The 16,069-nt window shown below is 43.0% G+C and overlaps 1 protein-coding gene across 1 annotated transcript in view; it reads right to left on the reverse strand.

Annotated features, from left to right (window-relative positions):
• The window catches only part of LOC129242692 (uncharacterized), a 108,193-nt gene extending 92,835 nt beyond the window's left edge, over nt 1-15,358 (reverse strand). Inside the window, exon 1 of the mRNA XM_054879486.1 lies at nt 14,965-15,358. Coding sequence (XP_054735461.1) covers nt 14,965-15,301 — 337 coding nt within the window. The 5' untranslated portion in view covers nt 15,302-15,358. The remainder of the gene's footprint in view (nt 1-14,964) is intronic.
• Between the last annotated feature and the right edge of the window lie 711 nt (nt 15,359-16,069).

Below are 16,069 nucleotides of genomic sequence, written 5' to 3' on the forward strand. Positions count from 1 at the left end.
TGCGACTTTCTCAGCAACATTTTGAGCATTTTCGAAAGGATAAAGTGGATTTTGTGCGTCGATTCAAAAATATGGAAGATGCCTAGCTCTATCAACATGACTTTAAGTAAAAACAAGAGACTAAAGAGTGGTGTAAACCTGGTTCTGTGGCTCCGAAACAAGTTCGTGCTCAGAAATCGGCTAAGCATCCGTGTTTTGGAATGCAAAAGGAGTTTTGTTTGCGGACTACTTGCAAACTGGTAAAATATAAATTCTGATTATTATTGTAACCTTTTGAACCAACCGAAGGAAAAAATTCGTGAAAAAAGACCCAGCTTACAAAAGGAAAAAAATATATATCATTTTGATACTGTGTCACAAGAGCATTTTGATAATGGCTAAATCTATGAACTAAAGTTCGAATTGTTACAGCATCCACTGTTTTCACCAGATTTGGCATCTAGCGACTTTCAGCTGTTTCCAGATCTAATCAAATTCATGCGTGGAAATGGTTTTCCATCAAGTGATGAGGTCCTAATAGCTTTAGAATCGTATTTTGTAGTCCTTTCAGATTCTCACTTCAGGAATGGACTACATAAATTGGAAAATCGTTCAGGGAGATTATACTGAATACTAAGGTGTATTTCCGTGTGGAGTTGCCTGATCTCCCATCGGGCGCGTCCCAGGTGGTGGATAGGGAGCCCTGGCATCACAAGAGTGGCCTTCCCTGTTGGGGTGGGTTCAACACTCGTGTGATGACTCAAAGTTGGCATAGAATCAGGGTGCCATCCGCGAACCAAACTGGCTAGGGAGGAGTCCCGAAAAAAACCAAAAAAAAAAAAAGGTAATGGAAAACGAAGGATTTATTACTCCAGGTGGAATCCACACAAGTGGCAATCCACCCGCTTCGGCGGCAGGGGCATGGATTCTGGAGGCCCCAACCATTACCCAAGTCTCTCAGCTCTACGAGCGAGAGCGCATCCTGGAGGAGACGGGGGTTGCTATCGCAATCTCCTCTCCTTCAGAGTCTGAAAAACGTTTCCCTGCTTCTGAGGGCCTGAGTTGTGAGGTCTCTTCGGTGGCTGCACGACCTCCCAAAGAAGCAGGGAAATCGAAGAGCGCGGCAAGGAGGAAGAGAAGAAAGCGGCGGGCAGAGCTCATGCGGGAGAAATCCTCATGTGGCTCCGCCGGCCCTTCTGTGTCTGTGTCTTCCAAACGACCTCGGTCAGCGGAAGTGACACCCACGGAAGCTACCGAGTCTTCGGTGGGCACAGGCACTCCCAAGTTGTCTCGCTCTCGAGGCAAGCGGAGAAAGACGGCGGCTGAAAGCAGCACACCTCCCTGCCCTGCGGTTGCCGCCAATGACCGAGCCACGACCCCCCAAGGTACGAGCTCGGTCTTGGCGCCAGTCAATGTGGCGGGAAAAGGTTCTGCTGAGCCACGTCTCTATCGGCGCCTCGACAAAAAGTCCAGCACAGCTGTCTGCCCGGCGAAATCTTCGTCAGTGGAGGATCGGGAGCTGGACCTTCGCCCAAGCTCATCCAAGGGTGCGGCCAAGCCATCCTATAGCGAGAAGGCTGCTGGCCCACGACCTGTGGCTGTGATTGGAAAACAGGGGCCCGACCATCAGCTGACGGATGCAGAAATCAAATACTGCAAAAGCCAGCTGATGCGTCGGGTTATTGCCTCCGGTCCGGAAGCCAACGCGAAGGGCTATGAGACAAAGGACGGCACCATAAAGGTGACGTGCGCGTCTCTGGCCAACTTCGAGTGGATCAGGACCGCGGTCAATAACGTGCCCCCCATGGGGACCACTCGCTTCGCAGTCTACAGCGAGGAGAGTGTACCCCTCAGGAAGGCCATCTGCTGGATTCCGGATCCAGACCTGTCTACGGCGGATGTCCTATCCTGTCTACGTGCCCAGAATCCGGGCATCAACACGAGGCTTTGGCGAGTCGTCTCGTACACCAAGAGTAAAAACCGGGACGGGAAGGAAGGTGCTACTCTTGTGGTGCGAGTGGACGAGGCCAGTGCTGATGTCATGGGCTTACGGTACGGGAACCGTCTGAGTCTCTTCCTTGGGACGGCCAGCTTTCATGTCTTTCCCAAATGATTGACTCGGACGACTCCTGTAGCTATCGTCCCTTGACGGTGACGCAAATTAACTTGCAGCATTCCAAAGCCGCTACTGCACTACTAAGTAGAAGGCTTTCCCAGCTGCACACATTACCCCACATAACAGCAGTGCAAGAGCCCTGGGTCTTTAGGGGCCGTCTCTGTGGCTTAAGTGCGCTGAAAGGGGCCACGTTACTATATGACAGGAGTTCTAGCAGACCTAGGACCGGTCTTATAGTATCATCCCATCTCACTGTGACGGGTCTTGAGCAATTCTGTTGCCAAGACCTGGTAGCGGCTGAGGTGTGTTATAGAGGTAGACGCGGATGGTCGAAGTTTGTGATTGCATCTGCTTACTTTCCTTACGATGCTCTGGAAGGGCCACCACCCGGGAAGGCCACCAGTCTCGTGAGGTTCTGTGAGCGGCGCAGTCTGGGCCTCATCCTATGTTGCGATGCTAATGCCCAGCATACAATCTGGGGCAGCAGCAAGTGCAATGGACGTGGCTCTCGACTATTCGAATTTATCGCGTCCTCCTGCCTAGACATACAAAACAAGGGCTCACAGCCAACGTTTGTAACGTCTAGAAGACAGGAGGTGATTGATCTAACCCTATCAAACTCAAAACTTGGGTGGTCAATCAAGAACTGGAGAGTCCTTGCCGAAGATTCGTGCTCGGACCACAGGTACATTGAGTTTCAGTGTGGCGAGGAGGCACAAATGCCATTGCCCTCTAGAAACCCAAGAAAAACAGACTGGCAGAAGTTTAGGGAGGCGTTGCGGGACCTTGACGTTGCGCCACCAAGACTTCGAAAAGAACAGGCCATTGAGGCGGCTGTTGAGAAACTCAACGCTGCCCTAACCGACTGTTTTGAGTCAGCCTGCCCAACTCGACCTCTCCCGAGCCGGACTCCCGTTCCTTGGTGGAACCAAGAGCTCCAGATGTTGAGGCGTGAGTCGAGAAAACTTCTAAACCGGGCCCTCAAGACTAACCTTGCAGAGGACTGGGAGCGATACCGTGATGTTCAGAAGAACTACAAGAGGCTTATTCGGGAATCGAAAAAAGCCTCATATAGGGAATTCTGCAGCGGTATTGAATCTCTGAGTGACACGGCGAAGCTGGTTAGGATCCTGAAAAGGGACCCAACGGCAAAGCTGGGGTCACTTAGGAAATCTGATGGCTCCTTCACGGAGCGGAAAAGTGAGACACTCAGCTTGCTGATGGAGTCTCACTTTCCTGGTAATCAGATAAGCATCAGCCGGCAACAGCCCTTATTGACAGAGGCAGTTGTCAGAGCTGATACACCTTCTCGGCATGACTGGTTCGTTGCCAGATCTGTGGTGAATGTGGCCGCCATTCGATTTGCCATCAAATCTTTTGGCGACTACAAGTCCCCCGGACCAGATGGCATATTTCCTGCCATGCTGAAGGAGGGAGCAGAGTTCGTGACAGCAGCCCTGAAGAAAATCTTCTCGGCATGCCTGGCACTGGCTTACATACCACGCTCTTGGAGGATGGTGAGGGTCGCTTTCATCCCAAAGGTTGGAAAAGACGACTACACCAGCCCCAAAAGCTTTAGACCAATCAGCATGACCTCATTCATGCTGAAAAGTCTCGAACGACTAGTGGAACTGCGCATACGTCAGAAGTCGCTGAAGGCTCACCCTCTGTCTCTATTTCAGCATGCCTATCAGAGTGGAAAATCCTGCGAGTCGGCACTGCAAAATCTTGTTGCTAGGATAGAGCTGGCCATCGACAGGAGGGACTATGCTATGGGTATCTTTTTAGACATAGAGGGGGCGTTTGATAATGCCACTTTTGATAGTATGTGTAACTCTGCTAGTAGACACGGCGTAGACCGGGTGCTAGTAAATTGGATTCGTTCGATGCTGGCCCAAAGAATTGTTTCGGTGCGAGCAGAGGAAGATCTGCTGGTGTCATCTGGGGTTAACAGAGGCTGCCCCCAAGGCGGTGTGCTGTCTCCGTTGCTCTGGTGCATGGTAATCGATCCTCTACTCACCACCTTAAACGATTCGGGAGTCTACGCACAAGCATATGCGGACGACGTTGCTTGTTTGGTAACAGGCTCTTCGCTTATGAACATCTGCAGGAAAGTGCAGAAAACTCTGGATCGGATTGACACTTGGTGCTGTGCGAACGGGCTGTCGGCAAATCCCGTCAAGACTGGTATTGTCCTCTTTACCAGAAGGAGGAAGCTTGACGGAATCGTTCTGCCAAAGCTAAAAGGAGTCACAATCCAGCTATCCAAGGAAATTAAATATCTAGGAGTAATCCTCGATAATAAGCTCCTATGGAAATCACACGTTGACACAAAGGCATCCAAAGCGCTGACAGCTTTCTGGCAGTGCAAAGGTGTGTTTGGGAAAACGTGGGGTCTCTCTCCTAGCAAGGTCCTATGGATCTACACAGCTATGATAAGACCCATTATCACCTATGCATCAGTGGTCTGGATGAGTAGACTATCCCTAGTGGGAGTCAGGAGGACCTTATCGAGACTACAACGCACTGTGGCCATCTGTTGCACCGGAGCTTTTCCGACCACTTCAGGCCCGGCACTAGATGCTCTGATTGGTTTACCACCACTTGATGCTTTCATCCGAGGAGAGGCCCTGAAGGCCATCTGCAGACTGAAACACAGTGGGAACTGGTACGGCCCTTGTCCGGCATTGGAACACAGAGAAGGTATGGACATCGATCCAACGATTCTCTCCATGCCCCTTGACTCAATGCCATCAAGAGTCGTACTTGAAAAGAGATACAGTGTAGTGCTACCAGAGGCTCAGTTGTGGGGAGACTCAGAAAATGAGCCCGGCAAACACTGTTTTCGCATTTTTACGAATGGCTCCAGGACCGAGCATGGCTCCGGCTCTGGGGTCTACGTGGAATCCAGCGGGACAAAACTGCACTTTGCTCTTGGAATGCATGCATCTGTGTTTCAAGCGGAGGTGTATGCAGTTCAAGAAGCGATGAACTTTGTTGTGGAAAAACGATGGAGAGGCAGATCTATATGTGTCTGCAGCGACAGCCAAGCTGCGCTTATGGCCTTAGATAGCCCTCAAACCACATCAGGGGTAGTGAAGTCCTGTAAATCCAGGCTGAACTATGTCGGCAGACATAACAGCCTGATGCTAACATGGGTCCCGGGACACGTGGGTATCGCGGGTAACGAGACCTCTGACTCCTTAGCTAAGATGGGCTCTGAAGCCAATTTCTTTGGCCCAGAGCCCGCTTTGCCACTCCCCTCTGCGGCCATCACGGCCACGGTTAGCAAATGGGTAACTACTACCCACAAGCGAGCTTGGCAGGCTGAGAGAGGCTGCAGATGGACAAAACTGATGTTACCTGTCATGTCCGATCGACTGTCGCAAACCCTTCTGTCATTAGGCAGAGGGGAGTGCAGACGGCTGGTTGGACTAATGACGGGCCACTTTCTGTGGGCAAAGCACATGGAAAGGTTGGGCATCTCAGACAGTGTACTCTGCCCAGCTTGTGAAGAGGAGGATGAGACGGCGGATCACTTCCTGTGTGTCTGCCCCGCCTTCGCCCGAATCAGGTTTGAGGTCTTTGGCACTGATGTGTTAAGAAGCGACCATCTTGGCTCCTTGGCACCACAAGATCTACTCAGATTTCTTCGGAGATCGGGTAGATTTAAAGAAAATTAAAAGGGAATCCAAGTGTAGTACAATGGACTCAATTAATGTCTGAGTGCTGCACTTGCTAGTTGTCCCGACAAAAAAAAAAAAAAAAAAAAAAAAAAAGGTGTATTTCAAGCCATAAAGTTTTGATTTGCTTATCGAATCACAAAACTTATTGAAGGACCTAGTACCCCTGAAAGAGAACTATGTTGTATGAACTATTTAGGTTGTGTTATTCGTTCGACCGTTTTATTGTCAAAAAAAATCTCCTACACCTCAATTGTTTCAGCGAAAGTTTTCCCCGAAAAAGATTTTCTTTGTTCCGCTCCAAGTTTACACCACTCCAAATCCACTTATTGGCCTTCCCCTTATACAAGGTGGCGCAAAAGTAACCTTGCGATGTTTTTTGGCTGTAATTTAAAAAAAAATGAAAAACTTTGATTCTTCTTGTGGATTCTTTTTATTTGGTCTTTTAATTTTTTTTGCATCAAGTCGAGAATATGATGTAATGTAAATGGCCGCCGCCACAGTTGATTGCCATTTGAGCCCCTTTTTATGGCATTTTCCATCACTTTGGCCAAAACTTCCGGCGATAGGTCCTCACATTCTTGACGGATATTGTCTTTAAGAGCTGCAAGAGTCTGAGACTTGTTGACATAAACCAGCGACTTCAAAAAGCCCCACAAAAAGAAGTCTGGAGCGGTCAAATCAGGTGATCTTGCTGGCCAGTGCGAATCGCCAAAACGGGAGATTAGGCGCCCGGGAAATGCATCCTTCAGCACATCGGTTGTTGCACGTGCAGTGTGTGCCGTTGCACCGTCCTGTTGGAACCACATGTTTTTCAATCCCAATTCATCAAGTTGCGGCAAAAAGAACTCGTTGATCATTGCTCTGTAGCGCTCACCATTCACAGTAACCGTTTGTCCCGCGACGTCTTCGAAGAAAAAAGGTCCGATGACTCCTCCAGCGAAAACAGCACACCATACAGTGACCAGAAGCGTAAATTTTGCTAATTTACGTACCGGCTAAGATGGAAATGGGCCTCATCACTCATGATTATTTTTGATGAAAAATCATCTTCCTCTTGGTGGTGATTAAGGATGGCTTGAGCGTATGTTAGACACGATTGGCGGTCAACAGCTAACAGCTGATACACCGTCTGGACTTTGTACGGAAACATCTTCAAATCTAGTTCCAAAATTCGCTGTATAGACCGTCGACTGATACCCATTTGCGTGGCACGTTGTCTGTCACCGTTGTGCCAATAATCGGTCGGTCAAATAAATAGTCAGCAATATTCCGCGTTCTGGAGCAGTGTAGCGTAACATTGTTTATTTACTTGTATTTCGTGTTTACTACACAAATGTCAAAACAGAACTGACATTAGGGGCCATTCGCAAAATTTATAGCATTTTCTGATAGGAGGATTACTTTAGCGCCACCTGTTACTTATAGGTGCATGTTCGGACAAGTCCGATCCAGTATCGCTACCCTGCTTTCGATATATTGTAATATACAATTTTATCGGGTTTCTTCAGACAGTTGTCCTTAATTTTCCGATCTTTTTTAAGTGAAACATAAGAAACATCTCATTTCAAACATAAGAAAAAGGTTTAATTGATTTCGTGTATTATCAAAAACTGAACTATTCAAAAGTTCAGCTGCAAGATCGCATGTGGTAAAAAGTTGTCAGAAGTTGTAGGTGACCTTTGAGACACATTTTAGGTTGAATATGACTCGCAACTCTTGATTTCTTTCCGGTGCGCAGTTACGGTTTCTTCTGGTACACACTTGCGTTACCAGTCGAAGTTGGTAATGGAAGTGCACAGCGCACAAATTTAAGTCCGGTATGTTGTTGGTTTTGAAGAAATGTGCTGTTAAATGGAAATTTTCTGCGAAAAGCCAATACGTTTTTTCTAATTTTGAGTCCGCTTGTCGACCTAGTGATAGCTTGTTGTGCGCACATACGTTTTCGATCCATCGTTTTGAGTCTCATCTTCTGGTTCGCTCAACAGTTCTCTACTTCTTAAAGCTTTACTCGTAGCATATTTTGATTAGATAGATACAATGTTTACTTCAGATGCACTTTCACACTTCGCGGCACAAATAAATTTGTCGTATTGGAATTGCAAAAACCAATGTAAGTCTATTTTCTCGGAATTGTTTTTTGTGTTCACAAGATTATTGCGAATTTCATTGGGCAAAATGTATCCAAAATATAGGATTATTATTTTTGTTATGGCTTCTTCTAGTCAGCGTACAATTTCAATTTGCGTGAAACAGCTGAGTATCACGTAGATCTTATGGAAAACAGCCGAAATAATTGACCTTGAATATGCAATTGGGCAAAATTTCCTCAAAGTACAGGATGAAACAGAAATTGATAAATAGAGCTTTTAAAAAAATTTTATTACAAAAACTTGTACTACAAACATATCATAAAATTCGTTGCAAATGTAAATTGAACCACATTTTATGGAATAATATTAATTTATTTAAATATAATGTAGTTTATTGTACTAAAAATATATTTTGTTTTTTATTTTATTAAAAACTTTATTGAAATAACTTAGTTTTATTTAATAATAATAATTACAATTTTATTAAAATAAATAAAAATAAAAATCAGCCAAAAAGCGATGGAAATTTTTAGTTATGCTAGAACAAATTCAGGTTCCAATGGTGGACAAAAATTTTGGTGTGAAATAGTTTGCTTGAAAAAGAAGAGCTTGGCCAAACACCTAAAAAGGGCGTAAGGGCCAATTATTTATATACATAAAGGGTGATTAAATTTTAAGGCCCGATGTTAAATGTAAACCATACCTAAACGTAAAGTTTTTTCATTTCATTTGACATTTTTCAATTTCAGACTGACTCAATTTCAATAATGGAAAGATACACAATCGAGCAAAATGCATATCGCACACTTCGTGATTTTTTCGATCAATTTAATCGTCCAAATGTGCATATAATCGGAAAAATTGTGCAAAAGTTTGAGCAAACCGGGTCTGTAGGAGATGTGAAAACACCAGTGCATGCTGGAACAGCTCGTACTGCAGAAAATATTGCTGCTGTTCGCGATAGTGCGGTTGAAGAGCCGTCCACCTCAACTCGTCGTCGTGCACAACAATTGCACCTCTCACGCTCGTGGTTGATGAACATTATGCATAAAGACTTGCATTTACACGCTTACAAGGTGCAATTGACTGAAGAACTAAAGCCTCTTGACCATTTCAAGCGTCGTCAATGGTCAGAATTGTGTCAGGAAATGGCAACAGTGAATTACCAATTTTCGAAGAAAATCATCTTCAGTGATGAGGCCCATTTTCACCTCAGTCGATTCGTCAATAAGCGGAATTGCCGCATTTGGGCGAATGATAATCCAAGAGTGATTGCCGAAAAACCACTGCACCCAGAAAGAGTGACTGTTTGGTGCGGTTTATGGGCCGACGGCATCATTGGGCCGTATTTTTTCCAAAATGAGGCCGTTCAGGCAGTTACTGTGAATAGTGTTCGCTATCGTGAGAAAATAACGAACTTTTTATGGCCCGAATTGGAAAAATTGGATATAGACGATATGTGGTTTCAACTGGATTTTGGATCTTTGGGGTTATTTGAAAAAAGAGGTGCTCACGGATGAGATAATTCGGCACATTAACGGCATAGAACCTCAATTATGCTTTAGCGTCATAGCCATTTGGGCGACCATTTGACCGATATTTTGTTCTATGCGTAATCGTGCCATACCAATATTATCATACTATTATAGAGAAATGACAATAATTTCCTAAAACACATGTATTTTATTCAAAATCAACACCGGCCCTTGAAACTTAACCCCCTTTATATGCGAGAGTGGTTCAATAAGTACGCGTGTTCGATGACGGAGGGCGTTTCTGTAGGAAGTTGTGTGCTGCCATCTATCAAATGACGGCAAAACAAGTTTGTATTTGGCAGTTAGATGTTGTCTATAGGGACGCTTCGCCATCTATGATCACAGTTAGACATTGATGAAGAATTGGCGATGAAAAATTTGCACGCCCGATGGGTGCCGCGATTGCTTGGAGGACAACAAGCGGATGCGGCTGTTAACTTCGAAGTAGTGTTTGGACCAATTTAAACGAGATCCGAATGAATTTATGAGCCGAGTTGTCACCGTTGGTGAAACCTTGATTCATCATTATACGGCAGAAACTAAACAACAATCAAACCAAGGGATTTCTACTGGTGCTCCAATTTGAAAGTCAGTACTGAATCTGCTCCAAAGAAGGCTAAGACAGTCCCATCGGCCGTAAAGGTCATGGCCACGATTTTTTGGGAAGCCAACGGCATCTTCCTTATGAATTTTTTAGAAAAAGGAAGAACTGAGTGAGATCACTGAGTGTGTTATCGGACCGTCTTCACAAAAAATTGAGGGAGACGACCGCATTTGGCGAAAAAGAAGGTGCTATTTCACCACGATAACGCAGGAGCACATTTATTCGGAGTTGTCGCCGCTAAACTTCATGAATTGCTGCCGCACCTCCCGTATTCATTCGATCTGGCTCCCTGCGACTTTTTCTTGTTCCTTAAGATGAAGAAGTGGCTCGCTGGAAAAAAGTAGTTCAAACGAGGAAGTCATCGCCTAGACAAATGCGTATTTTGGATAGTTGGACAAATTTTATTTTTCCTATATTTATATAGAGGAAAGCAATTTCAAATAAAATTTTTTTAAATATTTTTATTTCAAAATAGAACAACAGTAAAAATAATAAAATAAACCTTAATTGAACAACTGCTGCAATTCAAGTCCCTGTCGCACCAGTTCGACCTCCTCCTTCAAAAACCAGTTCTTAACTACATAGAATTTCTGCTGAGTAGTTTAGCTTTCCACTGTAGGGCTCTTTCAGAGTATTTATTTACATAGTACTTGTGATGGCTTAAGTTTTTTTTTGTTTCGTTTTTGTGCGAATTAATGTGAGATGACAGCCAACCTCAACACAAGGACATACTTTTTAATCATCTACAATATTAATTTAACGCCATAATGCTTTTCAGTTTCGTAGCCATTGAGCTCTTGCTGATTTCCTCGCTGTAGCATCGCACCAACGTAACTTTATGGAGCAGCAGTAATGAATAAAGTATACTGGATAATTCTTTTTTCTGCACAAAAGTCGTATATTCATTTTATTATTATGAGAATTTTAATTACATACCTACGCTTCGATCGGTGAGGTAAATGGTGTACGTATGCTTTTTATTATGTCAGTTTGTTTGTCATAAATTAATTACAAGCAAACAACAAAGCAAAGGTGCAGTGAGGGAAAAGGTGTTGTTGAGCAAATAATAACAAAACTTTAATGGAAATACTGATAAAGTTAATCAATTGTGTAATATGGAACCAGCTGGAGTTCGGTAAACAAAATTCTCTTGATTGTATTGAAAAAACATACAAGGCGTTGATGACAAAGTTTCGACTTATGCTGTCAGTTACTATTAGCTTGCTAACATTTTAATGGCAATTATCAGAGCTGAGGAATAAGGATAACGACTTCCAATTGATTCAGCTAAATGTTAAGCTTAGTCAATGCCATTCACAAAGAATTAAGGAGGCAAATTAGGCAAAGTAAGATAAATATTTTGGTTACATAAAATGAAGAGGGAGGAAAAGAGATGACTTCAACTCATGCAAGGCAAATAGAAGAATTATATGTACAAAAGAGTTTTGTTTTTTTAATTTTATTTTTTTTATTAAAGGCAAAAAGTCTTTTTCAACCGAAGCAAAACTCAATGAAGTAGCTAGAATTTTCCTTTATGTACTTCGCAAATTTCCTTTGCATTTGATATTTATAAATATTTTCCAGCATGACAGACCTCATCTCGTTAATAACACTTCCGAATGTTGACATCCAGTTGGCCACCCATGGTTGATTTCACATGTAAAGCTAGAAGTGGCTAACCAGTTCTTTGCTTCAGCAGAATTCACTTGAGGCGACCCGAATTCCCAATTGTTAGGGTCTGGTTTTTATAAATCTTTTTGAAATTATCAGGATAGGGTAGAGACTAATTTTTAGAAGCTATTTGCACTTCAATCAAAGCCATGTGTGCAGCCAAATGCAAAGTCTAAATGCAAAGCCTTAAAAGTTAAACTACGCTACAGTTACTAAAACTAACTCTGTCCCGCTCGAACACATTCATAGGCCTCTTTATTTGCACTACTTTCAAGAAGACGCTGTTATACTGCGAGAGAAAGAGAATGTCCGAAAAAGACAAAGAAAGAGATGCCTAAATTTTGTTTTTAATAGGTGTACCTTTGTGAAAAATTCAAAAAAACTGTAAAGCTAGAAAATTGTTTATATTCAAATTCGGTTTGGCATTTTTTATTGAACCAGGTATATACCTATGAAATGAGACTTTCAGCTATTAGTCCATAGATAATGCTAGGAGTATTTTTAGACCTTCCCAAATGTCTTGTTTTTTTCGTCTGCCATCTGTCAACAATATTCAGCGCATTGTTTGTTACGTTTCAAACAACACTGTATTTTTGTCGCTCTTAAAAATATCGAATTTCGTGCCTTCTCAAGCTCATCAGATGCTTATAGAAGCTTATGGTGGACATGCTCTAAGTAGAGCACAGTGCTTCAGGTGGTTTGAAAAATTCCGAAGTGGTGATTCTAGCGTGGAGAACGCGGACCGTGGCCGGCCACCGAAAAAGTTTGAGGACGCCGAATTGCAAGCATTGTTTGATGAAGATGATGGTCGAACGCAAGAAATGATGGCAGAGCAATTGCGAATGACCCAAAATACCATTTCCAAACGTTTGAAAGGCATGAGCATGATTTTAAAGGGAAGATGGGTGCCGCATGAACTGACAATGTGACAATGCACCGCCCTATCGAACAAGAGCGACAGGGAGTTGGTGGAGACGTACGATTGGGAACCGCTGGTGCATGCGGCTTACTCACCAGACCTGGCGCCTTCCGATTATCATTTGTTTGCATCGATGGGCCACGCACTTTCCGAGCAGCGCTTCAATTCTCACGAAGAAGCCAAAAAATGGCTCGATGATTGGTGTGCGGCCAAAGACGGCCAATTTTTTTGGCGCGGCATCCACAAATTGCCTAAGAGATGGGAAAAATGTGTCGCTGGCGATGGCTATTATTTTGAAGATTAAATTTGTAACCATTTTTTGTTAATAAACGTTTGAAATTGAAAAAAGTCTCATTTCATAGGTATATACCTTATTTAAATTCAATGGTAATACATCCCGGCAAGTACGCAAAATTCCAGCACCCCTTAAGGGGTGAAGTCACCCCAATCCCTAACTACCTAAAAACTTAGAAACTAGTTTTTATCAAGGACAAACCTAGAATATTCACCAGAAAAGCTCGAATTTGTTGTCAGTTTGCTTTTGTGGGGTCGAATTGAAGGTCAGTCCAAGGTCAAACATAGAATATTCTCCAAAGAATTAAAAAATATATAATTTTTCGGAGTTGCTGAGTCCGAATTCGTTACCAGTTTGCCCTTTCGGAGTCTAATTGAAGCTCAGTTCAAGGTCATTTACGAATATTTTAAGATTTTTTTAAAATCGGACAATAATTACCTTCTCTAGGATTTATGAACAAAATGTGTCAAAAAATCCCCACTGTGTAGAGCCACAGATTTTCGAAAGGGCTCCATCTGCTCTGCGCTTTCCTGAGAAATAAGTTGTGCAATTCTCCGTTAACAATAGACAGGGAGATGCCGATGACCGGGTGGGAGGTCATATCCAAAAGGTAAATCTCCTTTTTAGAGTAGCTGATTAATTGGGATCTACACCATCTCGTAGTCGAGCCTTGATCGCCTTGGCTATCGAAAAAAATGTTAATTCTCAGTAGTCACGTTCCATAAGTATTTTTGATGCTTTTATTTGAAAAACTGTAGCAGTTTTCGGCAGTTTTAAGGGAATTGTTAAATAGGCTGGCTTAGAGGAAGCCCCTGCTCCGACTCCCGATTTCATCTTCGAACCGCCAGTGAAGACCGAGGTGCTAACTTCCGTACAGATTTTCCCCCTCGTTCCAATCCTGCTTACTAGGCAGACTGCCCTAACACGACCCTCCAACTGCAGTTTGTGGATAGAAAGATCTGTCCGAAGTTCGGAGAGATGAGGTACGAATTTGTAATTACATTGTCCCACATCTACACATAACTAACTTTATCATTAAGACTTACTGACAAATTTTGGCAATTTATGTTTTTCTTATTTTACTTAAGATTTTTTTTTCTGAAACTATAGTTCACCTACAAAAGTTAATCTTATTTAATTTTAATATTTCTTTTTTTTTGGAAATTTAGTTTACTCTCCTACAAAAAGCATATGAAACCAAGTTAAAAACTTTGCGCTAATGTCAAATAACTCAAAAAATTTTCATTCAAATTTCACACCTTTTAATCTGAAGTTTTAGAAAAATTCTGAGTTTGCAGCTGTATAGCCCATAGAATTTTGTTTCAAGAAAGTGGAAGCTTTTTTTCTGGAAGTTTTTTTCTGGCGCTCTTGTGCATTTTCTTGATATAACGAATTCCGAAATTTTTTTGTATGAAACAAAACACCGAAGCTCGTCAGGTTAAAAAAAAATTTAATTAAAGCGATTTTTGCGTCACTTCAATGGGCTTTTCAATTGAAAACCTGAATTTTTTCGAAAGGTTCTGATTAAAAGGTTTAAAATTTTGATAACATTTTATTGTCTTTTTTATTGGTACAAATTTTAATTTACATGGTTTTTGTAGGAGAAAAAACTACATTTTTTATAAAAAAAAATGAAATGAATGAAAAACAAATAAATTTTGAAAACTTGTCAATAACCCCCTGTGCTATAGGGACTTATATATATATATATATATATGATGGTGCTACAAAATAATAAAACCACCAACAATATAACGACTTAACATTTCTCTGTTTTAATCATTCTTTATTTATTTATTTACTCCCACATTGATTTTCTTCCCCCTCCGCCCAACAATTCTCATCTCTGACGCGTGCTAACGACATTAATTTAATCCACTTTATTTTTAATTGCTGGCTATTTTTGCGCCATGTCGACCGCTAGTAACGAGCGTAATCATTTCCACCCAATCAGCAGGAAAGCGTTCTTTAGCGAACCACTGAAACCTAGTCGGCTTGTCCGAAATTCACTCACCTATATATGACATTTATCTGCTGACATGCAGTAAAAATAGTTGGAAGGTACTCACGTGTGCAAAAGCGTGGCTCATCGCTGCCATCCCCGCAATCGTTAATGTTGTTGCAGTACTTGCTGAGCGGCACACAGCGCGTATTCGAGCAGGTGAATTCGGAAAGTGAACATTGCTGTTGTGCACCACTGCCGCTCGGCTTGGCTGTGACAGTGCCCGTCACTGCAGCTACTACAGGCGCCACTGGCAACAGAGAAGAGGCGGCCGCCACCGAATTTGTTGTCATGGCAGTGGATGTTGACGAGTTGGAAGACATAGCTATTGCTGCATTGGTTGTTGCCAGAGACGCTGTGGTTGCCGCAGCGATATGGAGGAAGCACAAAACCAGTAATGACATCAGCTTTAGGGCAGTGATGTGGCTGCTTGTAATAAGTGCGGTTTTTGCTCTTCTTATGTAGCAGCCATTGGTGGACTGATGTGGCGCGTTTTTTGCTTTTCTTGTTGTTGTCGTGTTTGGTGGCAAGCAAAATCGTCCAAAAAGCGTACTGCAATCCAAAGCCAGCACACAATTTTGACGCCACCAATTCAAGTAGTTGCAACTGGTGCCATTTGATTTTGCTGTTGCCCCTTCTGCTGTCGCTGTGATTGCCTTCGCTGATTCAGCCTTCATCGTTGGTGATTCAACCATTGCTTTTGTTTTCGTTTTTGTGCTCTGTATTGTAGAAGATTTATGTTGAATTGACGTTGGAGTTGGTGCTGAAGCTCGTATTGCGTTGGCTTCCTTTGTAAGCGTTGCACGTTTTATGATTGCAGCGGCGTAGTTAGGGGCCTTTGCTGAATGATTGGCAAGGCACCACGGGGCGTATGTGGAAGCCTTGAAAACATCCAGTTTACATTGCTGTTGCTGTTGTTGATGCTCTTTTGTGTTGGTGCTTCCCTTCGGCGATGGCGAGTGATGCTGGTTATTTTTGTTGTTGTTATTGTTATTGCTATCACTGCTGACCAAGGAGCAGTGAGTGTGATTTTCGGCAATGTTCAGCATCTGCTTAAGAGGTGGCATTGTGTTGGTATATTTGTTGAACTTTGATTTTGTTGTTTCTTTTGGTTTCGTGTTTTTGTATGTTTTCCGCATTTGAATTTCTGCCGCCATTTTATCGTCATTATT

The sequence above is a fragment of the Anastrepha obliqua genome, chromosome 3 (assembly GCF_027943255.1).
Source record: "Anastrepha obliqua isolate idAnaObli1 chromosome 3, idAnaObli1_1.0, whole genome shotgun sequence".
NCBI lineage: Eukaryota > Metazoa > Arthropoda > Insecta > Diptera > Tephritidae > Anastrepha > Anastrepha obliqua.